General features: G+C 36.1%; 1 protein-coding gene and 2 long non-coding RNA genes across 3 annotated transcripts; all 3 read right to left on the bottom strand.

The window, feature by feature from the left end:
* Nucleotides 1–13,901: 13,901 nt before the first annotated feature.
* On the bottom strand, nucleotides 13,902–18,554 carry LOC116002339 (putative late blight resistance protein homolog R1B-16). The gene is made up of 6 exons (XM_031242451.1): nucleotides 15,597–18,554; nucleotides 15,272–15,336; nucleotides 14,833–14,933; nucleotides 14,413–14,592; nucleotides 14,252–14,300; nucleotides 13,902–14,132 (listed from the first exon to the last, which is right to left on the bottom strand). The coding sequence occupies exons 1-3, from the start codon at nucleotides 18,552–18,554 to the stop codon at nucleotides 14,882–14,884; spliced, it is 3,075 nt and encodes a 1,024-aa protein (XP_031098311.1). The 3' UTR covers nucleotides 13,902–14,132; nucleotides 14,252–14,300; nucleotides 14,413–14,592; nucleotides 14,833–14,881.
* Nucleotides 18,555–23,727: 5,173 nt separating this feature from the next.
* On the bottom strand, nucleotides 23,728–24,165 carry LOC116003071. Its single transcript, XR_004094610.1, has 2 exons — nucleotides 24,059–24,165; nucleotides 23,728–23,944 (listed from the first exon to the last, which is right to left on the bottom strand). It is a non-coding gene; the product is annotated as an uncharacterized LOC116003071 (long non-coding RNA).
* LOC116003070 lies at nucleotides 24,162–25,330 on the bottom strand. The gene is made up of 5 exons (XR_004094609.1): nucleotides 25,293–25,330; nucleotides 25,017–25,207; nucleotides 24,616–24,708; nucleotides 24,317–24,523; nucleotides 24,162–24,222 (listed from the first exon to the last, which is right to left on the bottom strand). It is a non-coding gene; the product is annotated as an uncharacterized LOC116003070 (long non-coding RNA).
* Nucleotides 25,331–25,409: the final 79 nt, after the last annotated feature.

Below are 25,409 nucleotides of genomic sequence, written 5' to 3' on the forward strand. Positions count from 1 at the left end.
AACCCTCCGAAAGTCCCATTTCCTTCCTTCGATCGTCACCAAACGACACCGTCCAGTACTTGGGTAACAAGGTTAGTAACGGGAAAAGAAGACAATCTGACAATAAAAAATAAAAAAAAAGGGAAAATTACCATGTTAACCCTTTTTCTAAGGGCCAACTGACGGAATTACTAACAGAGGACTAAATTGTGTAAAACCATCAAAGCCGAGGACTAAATTAAGCACAAAAAGTCACTTAGGACTAAATCGAGTAAAACCACTATAGTCGAGGACTATATTGGGTATTAACTCCTAAATAATTTAATTGCCAAGTTCAAGATGCCTCAACTGTGGTGGCTCAACTCCCAAATTCTGGATATCAAATGGATATAGTAGGTCCTTTAGCCTGTGACACATGAAGACGGGTGTGATTATACACTAGAAGAAAAAAAAAAAAAAAAAAACCACTTCAATCAGATGTGTATAATGAATCATTCAATCCACTTTCTCTTTGCTATGTCTATATCTATAGTTTTGCAGATATGATTGTTGAGAAACCTGGGCACGATTAAAGATCGAAAACAGAAAGATAAAGAAGAACACAAGGATTTACACGGTTCAGCAACGAAGTGGTTCTTGTAGCGACAGTATTTATATATAAATTTATACTCACTGTATGTTTACAAAATTATCCTTATACTGTACCCTGCACCCCCAATCCATTTAACTGAAACCCCATACTTGGAGACAAGTGCTCTCCCTCTGCTTGAGCATCTGTCACCTCTTGATTGTATATGAGCCATACACAACAATGATATTAAGGTATCACATAAAACTCCTTACTTTTTCAAAGTTGATATTTTTGATTTCTAAAAGAACACTAACATATATGCCCTCTACTCAAAATATTGAATATCATGTGTAGTGCACATGTTGCAGTAGGCGCTAGGCGTAGGCGCTAACTAGAAAATAAAAAACAAAACAAAAAAACCAGTGCATGTGCGTGGATGTATGCCATATTATATATATAATGAAAAAAATTAGCAAGACCGAGTCGGCCAAGTTAACTCGGCTAACTCGGCCGAGTTCGCCGCCAACTCAGCCGAGTCAGCCGCCTAGGTGGCAAATCGCAACGACCTAGGGGTGCCTAGGCCAATTTTTGCAACAGTGGTAGTGCACATTCGTTAGAACAAAACAGGACAATGCAGTACCTACCTTAGCCTCCAAATGTATTCCAAGTTGTTGGTAAATCTTCCTAAATTCTCCCCACTACCCTGTTTACACTAAAAAGAATGCAACACAGCCAACACATATCATCACATGAAACTCCTCTTTGAAAATTCACATCTTTGATTTCTAAAATATCAGTAATATGCATACCCTCTACTCAAATTTTATTTTACTTCTTCATTTTAATTAGTTTTACCAAAATGTCAGATGTTTGGTTTTATTGAACATCATTTTTTTTTAATGTGTATTGTGCATAAGCCCATCTTGTATGTAACAGATCCACATTCATCTTAACAAAAGAAAGAAATTTCAGTATATTTTTCTCCAAGTTGCAGGAAATTAAAACCTTTTGAGTTCTGCCTAAACAAATTTCACAGAATCGTGCCAAACTTTTCCTGTACTCCCCACCACTCCATTTACAAAAATTTTGAACCCTTTCTTTAAAACCAATATCACTGTCAAATTGTTGCTTTGAAGCCATACAGTATGCATAATTATGATTATAATATTATAATAATAGTATAATATTATAATATATTTTCATATATTTTATACGTATAGATTAGAATATATTTTGAAATGGTAATTTTGTATTATTATGGTAGAATAATATTATTTTAAAATGTAATAGCATAACATTTTGTTATTTAAATAGATCATTATGCTAAAACTAAAGTTGTAAGCTCCCAACGTATTATCTCATATTAATTATCATTTAAAAATTAGGAACAATATATTCTAATGTATACGTATATGGAGGTTACAAAATAATACTGAGTAGTATGGAGGTTAATAATTTAGAATGCACGGAGGATTAAAAATTTCATTTTGAATTAATAATTAAAATGTTAAGTAATTAATTATACTTTCCTTTTGAAAAATTAACAAATGTATAATTCTCACCATTTCTACCTATAAATACAATGGATTGTTAATTTTGAAAATCATAATTCTTCAATTTGCACTGTCTGTCTCTTCTTCCCATTCTCTGTGAAATCATATATTGGTGGCTCTCTTATTTTCTTCTTCCGCTCCCCTGTAAATAGAATGGATTGGTGTTGCATCCAATATAATATTGATTACAATATCATTTTACAATATCGATTTTATGATAAATATTATTAAGTAAAATAATGAGGGCATTTTAATCTTTTTACTCCTTCTTTCTTTCTTCTCCGACGAGTCCATCTTAGCTACTATGTTTCTGATGACCAAAACTTCATTGCAACCCTGGGCAAAGTATTATTTTTTGGCACAAGACCTTAGGATTTGCAAGAACCACTTTTTTGGGAGAATACCTTATGAGCTCATGGAGCTAAAATATAAACACAGATGCTTTGGTGAAGCGAAATTTATGTTCATATGCAATGGATAAAAGATTGCCAACATGCCCTTACAAACTGTTTTCTTTGCTGCCGCCTCTTAGATCTAATAGTTTGTTGCCCACCGTCAAGATCCTTCGACCTCCTATGCGAGGAGTTTCGGCAATGGCAGAGCTTTGGGTAGATCTCACATGGAGAATCTTTATGTAGAATCGAGACACGCGAGTGAAAAATCCATAGAGAAACAGAGGCAATCTCGTCTTCATAAACTGATGATGGAGAGAAAGACATTTCTTTTTTCGCCGCCGTCGCTGACGACTGTGGTGGTCCGGTGGTGCTCTTGGACATAGAGAGCGAAATGATGAGTATAAATGATGAGTGAAAATATGGGTGTACAATGTTGTTTCGGAGGATTGGGGCTATGGCACGTAATTAACTAGAATCCTAGCAACTAATAACTGAATAAGGAAATTAAAAGAAATAAATTGCTAATGAATTAACAGAATGGTAAAGGAATGGGTCAGATTAGGGGAATTGCAACTTGATGTTCTAACAACTCAGAATTAGGAAAAGAATAATTAACTTAGGAATTTATGGGAATGCACACAAGAATTCAATTCAGCTATTTTCATAATCAATAAACAGAATTAGGCTATGATTGCCCCACTTTCGTGATGCATCAATTATAATATTAAGCACCTAAGCATTGTAAGCCCCCAAATTACCCTTATTCTCATAGTAGGAAAAATTATGTTGAAATTGGTAAGGCTCGAGGTCTCCATCCAACTTTCGTTGTAATGAATCCCTCTCCTAAACTAGCAATTAATTGTGGCCATCAATCAATAACAAGTAGAAAGCAATTTCCAATTCAACATAAACACTAGGTAAATGGTTCAATCCCTTTATGCAATAATCACAACTTGAACATCAAGATTAACAATAAATCCTTAATCCAAACCCATTAGCGAACTACTCACACATGATTGAAGTAAACAAAGCAAAGCAAGAATTAAATACTAAAATCATAACAGCGAATCTAAAGAATAAAAGAGAGAACTTTACTAACAATCTTTGAGAGTAATTCCAATCCAAACAATGATTCCAAGCTTGTAACTGAATTCAAGAAGGTAAATCTGCGCTATTCTATGCTATGGAAAACTCTAAAGAAAAGGAAAATTGTACTGAACTAAGCTAGGGCTCGGAAGGGAGGAGAACGGAGAAGAAGGAAGAGCATGAAATGACCAATTTGCCCCCATTATTAAATAATTAAAAATGATTTATCTTTTTCCAGCGACGTTTGGCCGGAGATTTGGTCGGATGAACCAAATGTGTTAAAATTTGCATAGTTAAAATACTAAATTGTTAGTTTTTAAAGTCGTGTACTGAAATTAACAAGACTTCAATAGTTATATGACTAAAAGTGTAATTAATTCTTTCAAAAATACATTTAAAAATAGAAGAAATATCACGGCAGGGCAATATGGCATACAACGTACAAAGTCCACTCCATAATGTGTTACCTACTATGACATTGAATGCTTGAAGATAGTAGGTGGAAATTTTAAGTGTGCTGACACAAAAGTATTCACCAATAATTCAAAGTTCTTTTAACGAGGTTTTCTTCTCGCCCTGTGATCCTACCGGCAAAGGACCACAAGGAGGTAAACCAACCTAGGTTATTCATAACCGATTGGCTCAAACCCACGGGCTTAAAGATCGAATCTCCAACCTCTCGATTGTAGGTAGAGCACTCTTATTACTTGCGCTGTCCTTCCGGACACCAATACTTCAAAGTTGTATATTGGAGAGAGTGTTCACCAATCATTCGAACTCAATAATTCATAGCGTTAGACAAGATGTGACAACACAATCCTTCTTTCAAAGCAAAGCACAAGGCCTGAAGCAAGGACCACTCTTAATTGCAATAGTCTTTATGGAGTTTTTTGCATTTTTAGTCCCACGTCTATAGTGACACTTGTAGGATTGGTTCACGACTTTCAAACTTTGCAATTTTGGTTCATGACTATTGTTTTTGTTGCAAAAATGGTCCTTCCAGCGCCGGAAAACAAAAACTGACTGATTTTTCGGCAATTTTTCGCCGGAAAAAAAATCGACATATTTTTCGTCAATATCTCGCCTTAAAGAAATTCTCGTTTCAAGTAGGATCAAAATTGACATTTCTAAACAATTAATTTAAGTTAAAACAAATTCATTTATAATAATATATGTATTTAATTATTTTTTATTTTGGTAAACTAATTAAAGTTAAAACTAATTATTTTTAAAAGCATACGTAGCCAAGTTAATCTTAGTAAAATTAAATACAAATTCAAAATTATTTTTACTTTTTCGTTTAAATTTAAATTATATTTACTTTTTAGCCAATTAAGTACAAATTCAAAATTATTAATACAAATTGAAGATCAACAAAAAATAATATTATTAAGATTAAATTTAAACTAAAAAATAATATTTGAATAATTTTGCCCAGTAGTAACATCTGCCAACACAAAGGGGAATTTTTTAGAAATGTCAATTTTGAATAAAAAGTAAACTAATTTTTTTTGAATACTATTGACTCTATCAATTTTGAATAAAAAGTAAACTAAATTTATTTTTTAGAAATGTTAATTTTTTTTTGAGTACCAAATGTCAAAAATCAAACAGTCGGAAATGTCAATTTTAATCATACTTGAAAGGAATTTATTTTTTCCGACGAGAAATTGACGAAAAATATGTTTGATTTTTTTTTTCCGGCGAAAAATTGCCTGAAAATCAGCCGGTTTTTATTTTCCGGCGCCGAAAGGACCCTTTTTGCAACAAAAACAATAGTCATGGACCAAAATTGCAAAGTTTGAAAGTCATGGACCAATCCTACAAGTCCCACTATAGTCGTGGGACTAAAAATGCAAAAAACTCAGTCTTTATGCAACCACATCTACTACATGGAGTCATGGACTCTTATTTTATACTCCTTTATTTTTACTCCTTGACGTGACAAAATATGATATGTTATTTTCATCCTGGGAATCCTAAAGAAAGTGTCAATATCAAATTTTTGTTTGAAGGAGTAAAAGTAGTGAGTAGAATTTGAAAGTTCAAGTAATATTTTCTTTATACAACTGGACGCCTAATTGTGCCAAAATTCTTAGTTTTTACTTTATTTTATTACTCCTTATTTATGTGACGTGTTTTGATTTATTTTAAAAAAAATAGAAAATAATTTTTATTAAGCTCTTTCTCATGACATTATTTACTGTGGACCATGGTTCAAAACGGTGTTTCTTTTGATAAAATAACATCCACTCCGTGTAATTAATTCAGTTTGTATAATATATTCAGTTTCATTTTATATACATTGTAGTTTCATTTCAGCATAATTAAAGTTTCATTTTATTTCAACTACAGTTTCATTTGACAATATACATACAGTAGTCTTATTACATTAAGACTATTGAATTTCATTTTATACACACTGTAGTTTTATTACAACACCACTAAATTATAATTATAATTCAACTAAGATTTTCATTGGACAATATACACTCAAATATGTGAAACTGTTATTCAATTTCATTTTATATAGATTGTAGTTTCATTACAGACGCAACTAAAGTATCATTTTGATACAACTACAGTTTCATTTGACAATATACACTCAATATGTGAGACATTATAATTTTATTTCAGCATAACTAAAATATCATTTCAATTCAACTACAATTTTATTTGACAATATACACTCAATATGTGAGACATGTTATTCAGTTTCATTTTATACATACTGTAGTTTCATTTCAATACAACTAAAATATCATTTTAATTCAATTACAGTTTTATTTATTATATAATCGTAATATGTGAGGCAAGTTATTCAGTTTCATTTTAGATACATTGGAGTTTCATTTTGTTCTGAACACACAAATGATACAAGACTTGTTAAATATAATGACTATCGTTTTTCTAGTTAAACAAACAACACCGTTTTCGGACCATAGTTCACCTAATAACAATTGCTTTCTCATTTATCAATAAAATCACTGGCACAAGGTGAAATTTTTTACTTCAGAGTCCATATATAATTTTCCAATCTTAAAATACCCTACATAATCAAATGACTAAAATTGCATTTTAACAGGAAAATAGAAAGTAGGAGATAAGATGATATGATTGTCCAGAAATTCATAAATATAGAAAATATCAGTGTTTGAAGTTAGTTAACTCAAACGCACTATCAAGGGTTTCACCAATGACAGTACATCATAAATGACTATCATGTATCTTCTTGAATGAACAAATACTACATTGTAACAGAGTCAGTAGTACCCAAATAAAAATTATGCATCTCCTTGGCTAAGTCCGGTGAGGAAAAATTGACCATTGTCCATTTGGGAGCAAACTCTTGAGTTTGTGTTTCAATACCATCTATTAGCATGTTTTGAATTGATGGTTAGTTAATGAAGTTATTGGAATGAATTCTAGCAACATATATACCTTGTCATTTAGGATGTGATCAAAATTGAAGGTGCCCTTCCGTATATGTGTTCATATAATTTTTTTAACGATAAGGATGTGATCAAAATTGAAGGTGTCCTTCAGTATATGTATATGTGTTCATACCATTTTTTTTTAACGGTAATTTTTTTTAACGGTAATTAATTCATTGTGATTTCGATCAAGTCGACTTCTTCAACTGAATATGGCTATTCATCACATTCATTGTTAGCTTCTCAAGCCCTTCAATTCCATATAGTCAAGATTATCCAAATTGATAGATTATTTCACAATTCACAAGTGAAATTGGGCTCTAAGTCGTCTTTAATGGCCTCTTGCAAATGAGAAATTATGTGTCTTTCAAAAAAGAAATAGTAGCAAGTTTGTAAAAAAAGAAGTATCAACCATATATAATGGAAAACAAATAATTGAGAATGAATCAATATGCTATAGCTTCTAACCTCAATTGACCACAAGGTTAAATTTTCTGTCAAACACCAAGAGAACTCTTCCAAACAATAACATCTCAAGACTAATCACTTTTTTTTTTTTTGAAAAAAAGACTAACCACTTGAGATATAGGAAATCACCGTCACATGTCCAATGCTTGAGTTTATTAGCTTCAAGAAGTAAGAATATGATAATCCTGGCATGCGTGAGATGGAAAGAAGGTTGGGAAAGGTGAAGCTTCCCCCAGATGTCTATCTCTAAGGATGATGAATGGGAATTGAACAATGCGTGGCTAAGCATAAGTGCGTAAGAGTCGTAGAAAGCTAGGTCTCATGACTTTAAAAGAGAGCATTATCAAGGCAATAAGAAAAGTAAAGTAGCATGCAATCAATTCTAATAAGACAAGTTTTCAGAATTATAGTTGCCTTGTAAATCAATATCAATCACCCACAGGCAGAACAAAGTAACTAACCAATTCCTTTTACCTCAGCATCTCCAATAGCTTGAGCACTACCAGCTTCCCAGTTCAAAAATTTTTCTGTAAAACGATATCAAAACGAAGAATTATTTGCAGAACAGAAAAGAAACCCAGATGTAAAGTCATATACTCATATCATCATCATCTAATATAGGCACCAGATGAGATGAATAAACTTGCCTGCTATAGCCACCAACACGAATCCTTTGAAAACCATTTAGGGATTTAATTAGGGGGTGCTTGATTCAATGAATATTTTTGGGTAACGCAATACTTCAAGCAAGCTCAGAACCATTTGCCATCTCCTCCTATGACACACATTCTCATCACATGAAAATTGACCTCCTATTTTTGCAACCTGCAAGAAGATGTCGGAATAACATAGATCGAGCACTTAACATCTAGCATATGTGATCCTGATGTCTATGACACATGGAAACTGTTAAGTGTTGGAGGTTTTTGGAAGAACAGTACGATACTCTCTGTTTATTATATGTTTTGCAGTGAAAGGAATACATGTATATATACAATCAGTACCACTAGAAACTATGGTAAGTATCCCTAATATTAAGCCTAACATCATGCTGTAATAAAGACTAAATATATACATACTAAATATATATGAAAACTGATCTTCCCTTATTCTTCTAACACTCCCCCTCAAGTTGGAGCATAGATGTCAATCATGCCCAGCTTGTTACAAATATACTCAACCCGGGCCCTGCCGAGACCTTTTGTAAACAAGTCTGCCAATTAATCACCGGTTCGGACATGAATGGTAGAGAGTAGTCCTTGTTGAATTTTGTCTCTTACAAAGTGACAATCTACCTCAATATGTTTAGTGCGCTCATGAAATACTGGATTATTCGAAATGTGTATAGCGGCTTTATTGTCACACCACAACGGAATTGGTTTATTCACCTCTACCCCGATTTCTCCAAGAATATTATACAACCATGTCACCTCACAGGCTACATGGGCCATCGCTCTATACTCGGACTCTACACTTGAGCGAGACACAACACTCTGCTTCTTACTCTTCCAAGACACCAGATTGCCACCGAAAAACATACAATACCCTGTTGTCGACCTCCTGTCACTTGGTGACCCTGCCCAATCAGAATCAGAGAAAGCCTCAACACCCATATGCCCATGACTAGCACACAAAATTCCTTTCCCGGGAGCACCCTTCAGATATTTTACAACTCGAACTGCAGCTTCCCAGTGAGACTTTGTAGGGAATGCCATGAACTGACTCACCACACTAACCGGAAAGGCAATATCCAGGCGAGTAATAGTAAGATAATTTAATTTTCCCACAAGTCTTCTATACTGCTCTGGATCTTCAAGAGACTCCCCTTCACCAACTATAAGCTTAACACTCTGGTCTATAGGAGTCTCACACGGCTTCGCCCCCGAGAGCCCAGACTCTTCAAGCAAGTCTAGTACATATTTCCGTTGTGAAAGAAATATGCCCCTTCTAGAACGTATAACCTCAATCCCAAGGAAGTACTTCAACACTCCCAGATCCTTCGTATGGAACTTCTCTTTAAGAAAAGATTTGAGCGCCTCGATCCCCCTTGCATCATCACCTGTTATCACTATATCATCAACATAAACAATTAACAAAATACTTCCAAGTTCAGAGTGTTTATAGAAAACATTGTGATTATAGACACTACGTTGCATGCCAAACGCAGTAACCACACCACTAAACCGTGCAAACCACGCTCTAGGGGATTGTCACAACCCATACAATGACTTCTTTAGCTTACACACCTTGCCTTTCTCCCCCTGAGCAACAAACCCAGGCGGTTGCTCCATATACACCTCTTCTGCCAAATCACCATGTAAAAAGACATTTTTGACATCCAACTGGTATAACGGCCAACCATTAATAACAGCTAGGGATATAAAAACACGTACGGAAGTCAACTTGGCAACCGGGGAAAACGTCTTTGTATAATCAACCCATAAGTCTGTGCATACCCTTTGGCCACCAAGCGTGCTTTAAGCCGAGCAACGGACCCATCGGGATTTGTCTTGACAACGTAAACCCATTTACAACCAATTGCAGACTTCCCGGCTGGGAGCTGGACAAGTTCCCAAGTTTGATTCTCTTCAAAGGCCGTAATTTCTTCTTCCATAGCAAATTTCCATCCATCATGAGACATAGGCTGACACAATGTTTTAGGAACAAACACAGAATCTATTTGGGAAATAAAGGTACGAGAAGACTCTGACAGATGCCCGTAGAAAACATTTGAAGGAAGGGGATGACAACAACTGCGCTTACCTTTCCGCAGAGCAACTGGAAGATCAGGACCATTTGACAGAGGTTCTGGTAGGGAAGGAGTATCCACCTGTGCAACTGTTGGAGCAACCACATCTCGGGGCCTCCTAGAATACACCTGCGTAATGGGAGGTACAACTCTGGAAACGGACTCTACCGTGGGCACAGGAATAGTGATAGTATAGGTAAGAAAATCATCTTCTATCAATGGAGACCTATCCCCAGAAATACAACCAGAGAATACAGTTCCTTTTTTCCTATCAAAAAAGGTAACATCAGCTGAGACCAAATACCGACCCAAATCAGGAGAGTAACACCTATACCCTTTCTGTGTCCGAGAATACCCCAAGAAGACACACTTAAGGGATTTATGATCAAGTTTTCCCTTTTGCGGACGAACATCTTGTACAAAACATGTACAACCAAAAACTTTAGGGGGTAGGGAAAACAAAGGTTTGGACGGGTACACAAGAGAATATGGAACTTGACTACGGAATACAGACGAAGGCATCCTGTTAATGAAAAAACAAGCTGTGTGAACAACATCTGCCCAGAACACCTTAGACATTTTCATTTGGAATAGAAGGGCACATGCGATTTCCAACAGATGGCGGTTCTTTCTTTCTGCAACACCATTCTGCTGGGGGGTGTAACCACACGAAGTTTGATGTATGATACCATTTTGACTCATAAAGCTGGAAAAAGACTTAAGAAAGTATTATCGAGCATTATCACTCCTCAAACACTGTATAGTCTTATTAAATTGAGTTTTAATCTCAGCACAAAAACTCTGAAAAACATCAAACAATTCATCCCTAGACTTCATGAGATACAACCAAGTACATCTAGAAAAATCATCAACGAAGGTTACAAAATATTGGAAACCATTCTTGGATGTAACCCGACACGGACCCCAAACATCAGAATGAATTAACTCAAACAAGGAGTCTACTCTATTATTTACCCGGGAAATATAGGGAACACGATGATGTTTTGCAAACTCGCACGACTCACACTGCAAAACATCCAGAGACTCTAAACTAGGACACATCTTCTTTAGCGTTGGTAAAGACGGGTGACCAAACCGACAGTGCAACTGAAAGGGGGAAACACTGGACACCAAGCCTGTAGCTCTGTTCTCAAGAGACTGTTCTAAGACATACAGGCCACCAACTTCCTTTCCCTTACCAATAATCCTCCTCGTCAAAAGATTCTGAAACAGACAATAGCCAGGAAAAAACAAAACGGAACAATTTAGGTCACGAGTTATTTGACTAATAGAGAGCAGATTGAAGGGAAAATCTGGGAGATATAACACGGAAGTAAGGGGTAATGAAGATGTTGCAATGGCACTACCTTTACCCAAAACAGTGGCTATAGACCCATCTGCTAGAGTAACGGTATGGCCAGAAGTGACAGGCAGATACGTAGAAAAAATATTGGAGTTACCTGTCATATGTTCAGAAGCCCCGGAGTCAATAACCCACTGCCGAGACGCAGAAGCAGAAGCCCCGGAGTCAATAACCCACTGCCGAGACGCAGAAGAAACACAAGCAACTGAATTACCCCACTGCCGAGACGCAGAAGAAACACAAGCAACTGAATTACTTGTTTGGACAAATGTAGCGGCGGGAGACACGTGATTGGATGGAGACTGCGAGGAAGAAGAAAGTTTCATCTGGTTGAATTTCGCAAATTCTTCATCAGTCATCACAACTGTGTGACCTTCTGACGTGGAAGCCGTAGTAGCAGCCACTTGTTGTCTTGGCTCTGACGTGGAAGCCGTAGTAGCAGCCACTTGTTGTCTTGGCGGCTTAGGACACTGATTCCTAAAGTGCCCGGGATCTCCACAATTAAAACATACTCGTGGTCCTCCACGGCCCCCATCTCCACAATTAAAACATACTCGTGGTCCTCCACGGCCCCCATGGCCTCTCCAAGGGCCCCCACGCCCTCTGAAATGGTTATTACCTCCTCCTCGGAAACCACTATAACCTTCAGCATGCGATACTAGGGCACTCGGATCCAAATTTCCTTGTGACATTAAGACATTTCTTTCCTAGACCTCGTTTGAACCATTATTTCCCGATGCATTCTGTAGCATGGAAAATACTTGATCCAGAGATTCTAAGTCCTTATTCCCTTATAGTTGGGACCGAAGGACATCATATTCTTTATCCAGGCCGGCAATCCAGCTAAAAACAAGCAATTTATCACGCTGTTTTTTCATTTCATTCACATCATTCGTTATTGGCATCGCAGCACACAAGGCAACACATACACTCTTAAATTCATAGTAATAATCTCTAAGCTCACGCCCATTTTGATTAGAACGATACACTTCCTGAGATAACTGATACAACTTTCTCAAATTACTTGTTCCACTAAACCATTTGTCCACTAATTCCCATACTTCTTTTACAGTTTGGCAGTGTTGCATAGACAAAATAATTCTCCTATCAATGCAATTAATTATACGAGACAGTAAGGCTTTATCAGTAGTTTTCCACTAAGGCTTTATCAGTAGTTTTCCACTCCCCTTGACTATCATTTGTAGGACACTTTTTTTCTAAATGGTCACTCTTTCCCATACCATCTAAATTTACTTTAACCAAAAACCTCCATTCAGGAAAATTAGAACCATCTGAAGCTAAAACTACGTCAATTAAATTAGATGGTGTGGAAATAACTATAATATTCCTCTCTTGTGCCATTTTACTCTCACCCAACAGATTCAACCAACACACAATTTTACCCAGACAAAGACAAAGAACTGCCCCGTACCTCTTTCAAGTAGAAGAATCAACCACTCCGTAAAACTTCAACACCTTCTACACCCCTGGAAACAGCATCACGAGACGTCGCCGGAAATGTGAACGCCGACCCGAGATGTCGCCGGAAACCGCCGCACGCGCCGGCGCGTGACGTCGGAGCTGCGCAGCGACGGCGGCGCGCAAGACCTCCTCCGGCGACCGGACTCCTCTTCGCAGCGTCGCCGGACCTTCCAGACCCCAGCCCAGGCACTCACTCTCACTCTCTTGGCTTTGATACCATGTTAAGTGTTGGAGGTTTTTGGAAGAACAGTACAATACTCTCTGTTTATTATATGTTTTGCAGTGAAAGGAATACATGTATATATACAATCAGTACCACTAGAAACTATGGTAAGTATCCCTAATATTAAGCCTAACATCATGCTGTAATAAAGGCTAAATATATACATACTAAATATATATGAAAACTGATCTTCCCTTATTCTTCTAACAGAAACAGATACATGAAGCTTAAAGAAAAAACCATTTCAATCAGTAATGCAAGTTACTCACCCTACTTTATCCGCAATAGATCGATACCTATAATTTTGCAGATATAACATTGAACGATCACATATATGACATTGGATACTCTGCATTCTGCAATATAATAGCACCTTACATTCACACAACTCTTGACCAAAGATACCAACTGTACTATTCAGCCATCCATTGCCTTGAGCTATTCAAAACCGCTTCTTTCTATGGTGTTGGATTGAGGAAGTTTATCCTCAATCGCTTGTGAATGAGAAACCATTTGGCTGTAAAAGAATATCCAATGCATTTTTTGAAACAAGCTAGGAAATTATTATAATGATAGCACTTGGAATTGAACAAGGAAATAAAAGCACCAAACAAGAAATCTATATTTTTAATTGATGATTGGTTAACGAAGTTATTAGAATGCAAGTCTAGCAACATATATACCTTGTCATTTAAGGTCTGATCAAAATTGAAGGTGTCATTCATTATCTGTGTATATACCATTTTTCTAATAGCAGTTAATTTACTCTGATCTCAGTCTCTACATATGGATACAGTGATTCCTCATATTCAAGCCTGTCGAATTTGATCTATGGAAAATGGAGAGAATGAAATGAGATCAGAAAAAGAAATATTAACGGCTTTTCTAAAGAATGTAAAAGAAAAAAAAATTAAGAACGAGGCATGATAGATATATGTAGCTTCTAACCTCAAACATTCTTCATTTCTTCTTCGTAATGGATGCAGCCCTTTTGAATCTGCATGGCAGCAGCGACAACAGAAACTAAAATCAGAGAGATTAAGCCAACTTCTTAAGCTGACGCAACATGCCAATTACTGTTAAATGCCTGTCTGAGAAATTAAACCCACTCGATCTCAACTTCTCCAGTAGGAAAGGAAACATAGACTGATTTGAAGGGTTATGGTGCATCCAAAAGAAACTAAAATGGTTAGCTTCTCAAGTCCTTCAAAATAGTAAAGATTATCCAAAATGATGGGATTACTGCACAATCCACAAGTGAAATTGGGCTCTAAGTCATCTTTAATGGCCTGCAAATGAGAAACTCTGTGTCTGTCAAAGAATATCCACTGCATTTAAAAAAAAAAAAAAAAAAACAAGGCAATTGTGATCAATGATAGCACTTCGAGTTTACTGACTTATGAATTGAATATCAGTGAAGTCATGAGGAACCGATTCATTTGTAACCTTCAATTATCTGTACAAGGTAGCAACACCATTTCATTTCAATTGTCGTGCAGATGTGAATGAAGATAGATACAAAGACATACCATTTTCACATAACTGTTAAGTTAACTGCAAGCCCAACCAAGTTGTCTTTTACAGACCTCTCCATATGTAATTAATCTTATTCAGGCCCCTACACTTTGATCTACAAAACATGGTGCAAATTAGCATTGAGAAAACTAAATGAGATCGGAAAAATAAGTAGTAACAAGATTCTAAAGAAAGTTAGCATCCATATGTAATAGCGGAGAAATAATTGAGAATGGACCATATGCTGTAGCCTGAACCTCAAAAATGTAGTTTCCCATTTCAACCTGCAACTCTCGAATGTACTTAACACAAGTAACAGAATGACAACACCTATCAAACTTAATTGACCGCAGGGCCAAGTTTCCTGTTGAACACCTACGGAACTCTTCCAAACGATTAACAACATCTCAAGCCTAAACACTCGATATTTGGGAATTGGGAAATAACCATCACCTGGCCAATGCATCTGTAGACACATCTGTATCGGTACTCTGTGATTCAGTGCCAAGGATTTTGATCTATGAAAACATAAAGCAGAACGTAGAATGAGATCAGTTCAGGGAAAGAGAAATAGTAACTGATTTTGTAAAAAAAAATGTCAGCATTAAATAGAAAAGAAATAGCAAATTAAGACTGAGTCACACTTTAGTTTCTAACTGTTTTTACACATCAGCACTTGTAAGATAACACATTCCATACTAAGAGGCTGCCAAAGACGTGATATTTTGGTGAACTGTGAAAAATAAAAATTAAAAATGAAAGACCTTTAGCTTCTAACCTTAAGATTTTTGGAACTTTTCTCCCGTTGTAACTGCTTGACAGAAGCGACAAGGGAAGAGCGACACCCCTCCAACTCAATTGACTCCATGTTGTAACATCTAAGATCCTTTGGAATCTGTTTTAGACAATTACAAGATCTTAAGACTAAGTGTCTGAGCTGCCAACAGTCAGTCCAGGAGCTAAGTATCCACTTCTTGAGTTCTTTAGCTTCAAGGAACAAGAATATTAATTCAGGAAATCCTCCTTTAGCTACTTCCCATACTTTTCCATGGAAGGCATTTTCCAACTTTAGCACCTTCAGCTGGGGTAACTTGGCAATTACATTTAAATCCCTCTCAGAAATATTAGTCCCACTCAACTTCAACGTCTTCAGTCCTGAAGGATACCTAGCCAATTCTGGAAGGGCTGTATTGCAACCAATAGAAACTGAGATGCTTAGCTTCTCAAGACATTTAAAATAGTCAAAATGATCCAAAATAATAGGATTACTGCAACATCCTCCATTGTGACTGGGGGGGTCTATCTCATCCTTCAGCAAAATTTTCAGATTTTTTATGTTAGGGAACTTGCTGTACATCTTTGTTCTGCAATGAACTGGTCTCACTACCCAAGATAATGTTTGTAACTTCTTCATATATGCACTTGGAGGATCAACCACATATGAATTGCCAATTTCGATATGCTTCAAATGTGGTGGCTTCCAAATGCTAGATGGCAAATGGACAGTTGGTGCTCCATCACCGGAAACAATAAGTGTCTCTAAATTTGGATTATTTGACACTACATCATTCAGATCCTCGAACCATTGTGTTATGTATAGGTATCTCAGAAAAACTAAACCCCCTAATTGCACTGGCATTCTTTGAAGTGATATAGAAGTATCAAAAGCCAAAACTCTTAACAACTTGGGAGGAACAAATATTCCAGGATTTTCATGGAAGAAGAAAATAGAGCGAGGGATGTTCGTACCAAAGAGCACATAATAGTCAAAACTGTGTGAGTACAAACTTAGCCAACGACAGGAATTTGCAAATACTTTTAATGACAATCCTGAATGTTGTTGAGTATTTACTGCACATAAAATACCTTCTTTCTGAGCTTCTACTGCACAGAAGCTATGCAGAGCACTATGCATTCTACAAGTCTTGATTTTGCCATTACAACTTCGATCTTCAATTAATAGAAGGCTTCTATCAATAAGCTCTTGTAAGTACTCATAAGCTTGATCTTCTAACTCCTTATGTTCCAATGGCTTCACGAATCCCTCAGCAATCCACAACCTTATAAGCATTTTAACCAGAACTTTTTTTCGCTTTGGGAAGACTCCAAAGTATAGAAGGCAAACTTTCAAATGATGTGGCAACATATTGTAACTGACCATGATTGCTTTGCGATCTAGAATTCCCAAGGACTCTAATTCCTTTTCGATCTTCTTCCACCCTTCTTGTATGTTGTTGCATTTAGATAGACGCTTGGCAACTTCAATAATTAACTGGGGTAATCCATCACATTTCTCCACAACATGGTTCCTAATTTTTTCAAATTTAGGGGCCAAGTGCTCTTCAATATCAAGGATATTACAAAATAGTTTCCAGCTTGCTTTTGGATCTAGCAAAGTCACGTTATGGATACAGCCCCTAAAGTATTTATATCCCCGGATTAGGTTGAAGTGTCTAGTGGTTAGTAATATGCAACTTCCAAGTTTGTCATCAGGAACATAGTTTCTGATGTCAGTCCAAGCTTCATAGCTCATAATGTTGTCCAAAACAATTAGATACTTCCTACCACGTAAGCATTTCCATACCTGCATTTCTGGTTCATCTGGAGTGCTTCCCTTTGGCTCCTCTGGCATAATTGACTGAAGAAGCTCACTTAGTATTTGTTTACTATTGTAGTGTTGAGGTATAGTAACCCAACCTCTTACATCGAAATGAGATGCAATTGATGGATCTTCATACACATGTCTTGCTAGAGCAGTCTTTCCAATACCCACCATTCCAACAATTGAGATTATCTTTAGTTCATAACGGGAAGAAAAGAGTTGGTCCTTTATGACTGTACAATCATGGTGGCGTCCAATCATTCTGCCCTCAGGCTTTAGAAAGCCATGGGAGGAGGATCCATCACTATCAGACTCAACAACATGTTTTGATGGTTGAGTTTCATTTGCCTCATCATCAATTTCTTCCTTACAGTTGATTATGTTCAACAACCCTGCTGCGCTTTGTGTTGCTTCTTTCATAGTCTGATAGAGTTTCTGAGAAATGTTTTCTCCAGATTCTGTGTCTTTAACCGGAAGAAAATTAGGTAGTAGTACTTGGATGTCATCTGTAGCTTTGAGTGCAAAATGCTTGATTTTAGTTTCCAAATCTTCATCTTTGGCACACCCACCATTTGATTCCTTGTGCAGAAAGAGTTGCAAAGAAGAAAGCTTTTCCAACAAATTAGATTTGATTCCCGCTTTATCTTTATCATGAAGAGACCCCATTGACAAAATGTGCTCCATCTTATCAATTGTTTTCCAGAGAGAAGTCAAAGCATTACAAATCATCTCCCTCTCTCTCTCCCTCTCTGTCTGATGCTCTTTTTCTTCGCTGATAATCTGCGCCGCAATTTCGGCTGCTTTTCGCAAGGTTTGACGGAGCTCCTGCCAAGCTTCTTCTTCTTCATGCTGGGTGTGTTTGGCTAGAAGGAAGTTGCTTAGTTGTATTTCAATGTCATCTTCAGCTTGGAGTGCAAAGTCTCTGATTTGGATTTCTAAATCTCTGAGTGCATCTCCATCTCCATCTCCATCACCACTGGATTTGTTGTGGAGAAAGGCTTGCAAACAAGAAAGGTTATCAAGCAAAGATTTGATTAGTGGTTGATCATGAATACACAGCATTGCCCTTGGATTGGGTTGCACAAACTCAATCTCAATGGTTCCAATCAGAGAAGTTAAAGCAACAAAAGCCATCTCTCTCGTATGATCTGATCTCTCTCTCTCAATTGTAATCTTTAATTTTAATTTGGTACGAATATGTTTTAGTGAATCCACATTGGGAACGGACTAACCTACCATGCCAGCGATGACCATGTGTTCATGTGAAAGAATTCTGGCACTAATTTATTTAAATGTTTTGACTCTTATATTTAATTTCTAACAATAAAGATTAAATTAATCAAAATTCAAACTCATAAACATAATTAACTTGAATAAAATAATGTAATATAAACATCACTTAAATAGGTTGATTTTTTAAGAACGAAGTATATTTTAACAAAAAAATAAATATTAAAGTTATCAGGATAATAAAAACTTTGTCCCCTAACATACATGTCGTGATTTGCTATTGTTAAACTAGGACAGAATCCCTGATGAGATAATTAATTCATCAAAATTTGACATGTTGGATGAAATTTGTTAGCCCAATGCTCCTATTTCGCTTCAGGAAACAAGAATCTTAGTCGACAAAATTCTCCTTTAGCTACTTTCCATACTTTCCATGGATGGCATTCCTAACTTGAGCACCTCTAGCCAGGGCAACATTGCTAATTACAGTTAAATTACATCTATAAAGATTAGTCCCATCAACCTAACTCAACTTCTTCAGTTTTAAAGGAAACATAGACTCTCTTCAGTCTCTTGGAAGGGTTACAACATAGCTAACAGAAACTGAAATCATTAGATTCTCAGGCCTTTCCAAATAGTTGAGATTATCCTAAATAATTTAATTGCCAAGTTCAAGATGCCTCAACTGTGGTGGCTCAACTCCCAAATTCTGGATATCAAATGGATATAGTAGGTCCTTTAGCCTGCGACACATGAAGACGGGTGTGATTATACACTTGAAGAAAAAAAAAACCACTTCAATCAAATGTGTATAATGAATCATTCAATCTACTTTCTCTTCGCTATGTCTATATCTATAGTTTTGCAGATATGATTGTTGAGAAACCTGGGCAAGATTAAAGATCGAAAACAGAAAGATAAGGAAGAACACAAAGATTTACACAGTTCAGCAGCGAAGTGATTCTTACAGCGACAGTATTTATATATAACTCTATACTCACTGTACGTTTACAAAATTATCCTTGTACCCTGCAACCCTCAATCCATCTAACTGAAACCCCATACTTGGAGACAAGTGCTCTCGCTCAGCTTGAGCATCTGTCACCTCTTGATTGTATATGAGCCATACACAACAATGATATTAAGGTATCACATAAAACTCCTTACTTTTTCAAAGTTGATATCTTTGATTTCTAAAAGAACACTAACATATATGCCCAAAAGAAATTTCAGTATATTTTTCTCCAAGTTGCAGGAAATTAAAACCTTTTGAATTCTGCCTAAACAAATTTCATAGAATCGTGCCAAACTTTTCTTGTACTCCTCACCACTCCATTTACAAGAATTTTGAACCCTTTCTTTAAAACTAATCACTGTCAAATTGTTGCTTTGAAGCCATACAGTATGCATAAGATGGAGGTTATTTATAGTCAATTCTAATAACTGGAGTTTTCAAAATTATACTTAATTAGCCTTGTAAATCAATATCAATCAAAGAGACAAAACAAAATAACCAAGCAATTCCTCTTACCTCTACATCTCCTATTGAGCATTACCAGCTTCCCATTTTTTTTTTTTGCAAGACATTCAATTACTACACCAATCTGCAAGGGTTTCACCAATGACAGTACATCATAAATGACTAATATGCATCTCCTTCACTATGTTTGATGAGGAAAAATTGGCCATTGTCCATTTGAGAGGAAACTCTTGAGCCTGTGTTTCAATACCATCTATTAGCATATTTTGAATTGAATGTTAGTTAATGAAGTTATTAGAATGAAGTCTAGCAACATATATACCTTGTCATTTTGGATCTGATCAAAATTGAAGGTGTCATTCAGTATCTGTGTTCAAACCATTTTTTTAACGATAGTTAATTCACTGTGATCTCTGTGATTCATCATATACAGGGCCTAGGATTTGAGCTATGAAAAACAATGTAAATCGAAAACGGAATGAGATAAGGAAAAGAAATAGTAACTGATATTGTAAAGAAAGTCATCATTGAATAGAAAAGAAATATGGAGTAAAAAATCAAGACTGAGTCACACTTTTGCTTCTAACCTCTAAAATATCTTTGAAACCAGGCATGCAGGGCAGGATCACTGCAAAATCTTTGATGGTATCCTGCATATTAGGAAACTTGGAAGCTAGGGTTTTGAGGTAGAGGTATATGGAAACCTGTTTCCATACCATATGTCCTCCAATTTATATATATAGGATGGTGTACTCTCCTCAAAGGAGTGTGAGACATAAAGCTGTCAGTCAAGGTATTCTCCTTAAAACCTTTGAACATAGTATTAGAGCCTTTACGATAAAAAAAAAAAAAAAAAAAAAAAAAAATTCGCTCCGCTATCGTCACCACCCGTCTAGAAGGACGCCGTCTAGAAGGGCGCCGGCGTCCGGCGACCTCGACAATCTGCCCGGCGAGTGGGCCTCATGCGCCACTGCAATCGCTGCCCTCCTCCGCCACGCGCCGGCGCATGCGCTGCCTCCAGCCGCTGGAAAATTTCCCCCAGCCGACGTTTCCGAGGTCGCCTGGGTCCAGGGGTCTCGGATCTGGTCTTGGTTTGGACCAGTGTTGCTTCAGTTATTGCGGTTCTTCAATCAAGTTGTCTCGTTCGCCTTCAAGTTCCCTTTTTTGTCTGTTTTCCGATCTGTTTGGACTCAATTTTTGGTGGGTATGACTAAGAATAAGTCGATTGTTGTAACTGATATTGTTCCTGTGAATTCCAAAATCACAGACCGTAAACTTAATGATTCTAATTACTTAGAGTGGTCTCAAGTCATTAAACTTTATCTCACTAGTTTGAATAGAAAAGACCACCTCACACTTTGTCTGGGCAAGATGCTAATTGGGTGCGGGATGATGCACGTTTGTTCTTACAAATTCGTAATTCTATAGATGAGGGTATTATTGGGTTCATTAGTCATTGTGCTTCTGTTAAAGAATTGATGGATTATTTGGAATACTTGTACTCTGGGAAGGGAATATCACTCGTATGTATGATGTTTGCAAGTCTTTTTACCATGCCGAGAAGCACAATTTGTCTGTCACTGCTTACTTTATGGAATTTAAGAGAACATATGAGGCACTTAATAAGCTCCATGTCATTCACTAATGACATTAAAGAGCAACAAAAGCAACGAGAACAATTGGCTGTTATGAGTTTTTTGACAGGTCTTCCTTCTGAGTTTGACACAGCTAAGTCCACAATTCTTAGTAACTCTGAAATCCCTACCCTAGCTGGTGTCATCCCATGCTTGCTTCGATCCGAGCAATCCAATATACCCGAAATTCCCATCCCACCTGGTAGTGCTCTTGTTAGTCGTAATCCTCACAGTGGGAATGGTGGAAATTCCCAAGGGCACACTTCCGGCCATCCTCAAAATGTCGTTTCAACTTGTCAGTCTCGAATGTGCTTAGCAACAATTGAAGTGCTACACTGATTCAACTTAACTGAAAACAACACCAAATTTTCTGTCAAACACCAAGGGAACTCTTCCAAACAATAACACCTCAAGACTAACCACTTGAGATATAGGAATCACCATTATCTCCCAATGCTCAAGTTTATTATTTCAAGAAGCAAAAATCTTAGTCTACAGAATTCTCTTGAGTTGGAGTCACCCAAGTAGTGTTCCCAAATTTCATTTTTCCCTGCTTAGAGGATTTACCGTGTATAATTTGTGATGCAATGGACAGTATAGCCTGTGACACATGAAGACAGTGGTATGCATTAAACACTTGAAGCAAATTAAAAATCATTCAATCAGTAGCATATAGTGAATCATTTGCTTTCTTCTTCTTTCTTTTTTTTCTTTTTTTTTTGTTTGAAAAAGCTTTCTTTTCATTATGTCTATATCTATAACTTTGCAGATATGATATTAATGTATCATATAAAAATTACTTTTTTTCAAAAGCGAGAAACACAAACAATATATATGTCTTCTACTCAAATTTTATTTTACTTTTCGATTTTGTTCTACGAAAAAGTCAGACAGCTGATTTTATTGAATATCATATTGCTACACAAGGCCAGTATCACCAACCTAATATGAATAGGAGATTTACAAATTTAAAATAATAGTTATAAAAAACAAAACCTAATATGAATAGGAGATTTACAAATTTAAAATAATAGTTATAAAACAAATAAATAACTATATACTGCATTTCCGATTAGGAACCGCTATATATAGGTTTAAAAAAAAAAGAAAAAAAAGAAACTTATATACGGTGCCACGATGGTTCTGAACTCCATATATAGTTATTTATTATTTATTTTTTAAATCGCCGTATATAGCTGTATTTTTTAAATTATAAATACTATATATAGCAGTTTTAGCTGAGAACTGCTCTATATATTTTATTAATAAATACCTATATACGATTGTTCCTTGCTAGAACCACAATATATAGGTATATGTTTTTTTATAAATACTATATACGGCGGTTTCAGTGGAGAACCACCGTATATAGTTATTTTTTTTTTTAATAAATACCTATAAAGGTTGTTTCAAGCTGGAACCGCGTATATAGATATTTATTTATTTTTATAAATATTATATATGGCGTTTTAAATGCCGCCGTAAATTAAGTAGTTGTATAAGATATTTAATATACAGCGGTTCTAAATAACCATCGTATATAGTATTTAATATACAACGGTTTTAGTATTTATTTACTACGTCGGTCACTTATACGTCACTTAGTAACCAACGTATATGTGTAAAAACACCAAATCTATTTTCTGTAGTAACGCGATCAACACCATCTATTAGCATATTTTGGATATTGCAATAGCATATTCACCAAAGATAAAAACTATTGAGCTATCCATTGCCTTGATGAGAATATATATATATTCAAAAAGCAGGGTATTATCATACTGGTAAATTATTGCATGGACCATGGTCCGGACCAAAAATAAAAAGTACATTACTTTTATACTGAAGGTACATTATTTTTGTATTGTAGGTACATTATTTGACAGTATATATCAAATAATGTACCTTCAGTACAAAAATAATGTACCCTAAAATAATGTCCCTACAATATAAAAATAATGTACTTCAGTACAAAAATAATGTACTTTTTATTTTTGATCCACAAAGCTGTGTGGACCATGGTCCATGCAATAATGATCGGTGAAAGAATAGCTTTTGAATGAGAAACCAGAAAACTAGTCACCATTTTTCAAACAGCAGTAAATTCACTGTGAGCTCGGTCAAGTCGTCTTCTACATGTGGATAAGGTGATCCTCATATTCAAGACTGATGGTTTTGATCTATGAAAAAATAAGACAACGAAATAAGATCAGAGAAAGAAATAGTAAAGGCTTTTATAAAAAATAAAAATAAAAGTAAAAAAGTATATACGTTGCATGTACGTAGCTTCTAACCTCAAACATTCTTCTTTGTAATGGATGTAGCCCTTCTCGAATATGCTTGGAGCAGTGACAACGGAAGGGCGACACTGGTCCAACTCAACTGACTGCAGCTTGAAATATCTACAGAACTCTTAGGAATCTCTTCGCGACAATAACAGAATCTCAGACAAAAGCACCTAAGATATGGGAAGGAATATGTATTAGCTTTCAACTGATCCGTATTTTAGCTTCAAGAAGCAATAATCCTAATTGACGAATCTACTTCCATACTTTTAAATGGAAGGCGCTTTCTAGCTTGAGCACCTTTAAGCTGTTAAATGCCTCTCAGAGGGATAGATTAAGCCCACTCAATCTCAACTTCTTCCGTAGGAAAGAAACATAGACCAATTTGAAGAGTTACAGAGGGATTATCCAAAATCATGGGATTAATACTGCACCATCCATTGGTGAAATTGGGCCTAAGTCATCTTTAATGACCTGCAAATAAGAAGCTATTTGTCTGTCAAAGAATATGCACTGCATTTTTTGAAACAAGGCAATTGTGATCAATGATAGCACTTGGAATTTACCTTACAAGGGGAGAAAAGCATCAAACAAGAAACTTGAGTTTTGAATTGAAGATCAGTTGATGAGGAACCAATTCATTTGTAACTTTTAATTATCTGAACAAGACAGCAACACCATTTCATTTCATTTGGCATGCAGATGTATGGTAATTGCAGATACAAAGACAAATGCAGCCTCAAACACCATTTTAAAATACTGTTAATTCACTGCAAGCATGATCAAATCGTCTTCTATTTGTGATTCATCATATTCAGGGATTTTGATCTACGGAAAAACAGTGCAAAAAGAGAAAACAAATGAGGGATAAAGAAATAACAAAAAAGTTTGTACAGAAAAGTTAGCATCCATATGGCATAGAAACGAATTAAACAATTGAGAATGGATAACGGCTGTAGCTTCAAACCTCAAATTTTCAGTTTCCCATTTCAACTTGCCCAGTCTTGAATCTGCTTAGCAAAAGCAACAAAGGAAGTGCCACACCAATCCAACTTAATTCACCGCAGGTTCAATTTTTTTTTTTTGAACACCAAGGGAACTTTTCCAACTAATAACATCTCAAGACTAACCACCTGAGACGTGGGAAATCACCATCGCCTGCGCAATGCTCGAGTTCATTAGCTTCAAGAAGCAAGAATCTTAGTCTACAACTACATAATTCTCCTTTAGCTACTTCCCATACTTTTTCACATAAGGCGTTCTCGAATTCACTTGTAAACCCTTTTCAAACTCTCCAAACTATCCTGCTTTATTAAATTACTGCACAACCTGTAAAACCATATCAAAACAAAGAATAAAT

Source organism: Ipomoea triloba, chromosome 13, assembly GCF_003576645.1.
Source record: "Ipomoea triloba cultivar NCNSP0323 chromosome 13, ASM357664v1".
Lineage (NCBI taxonomy): Eukaryota > Viridiplantae > Streptophyta > Magnoliopsida > Solanales > Convolvulaceae > Ipomoea > Ipomoea triloba.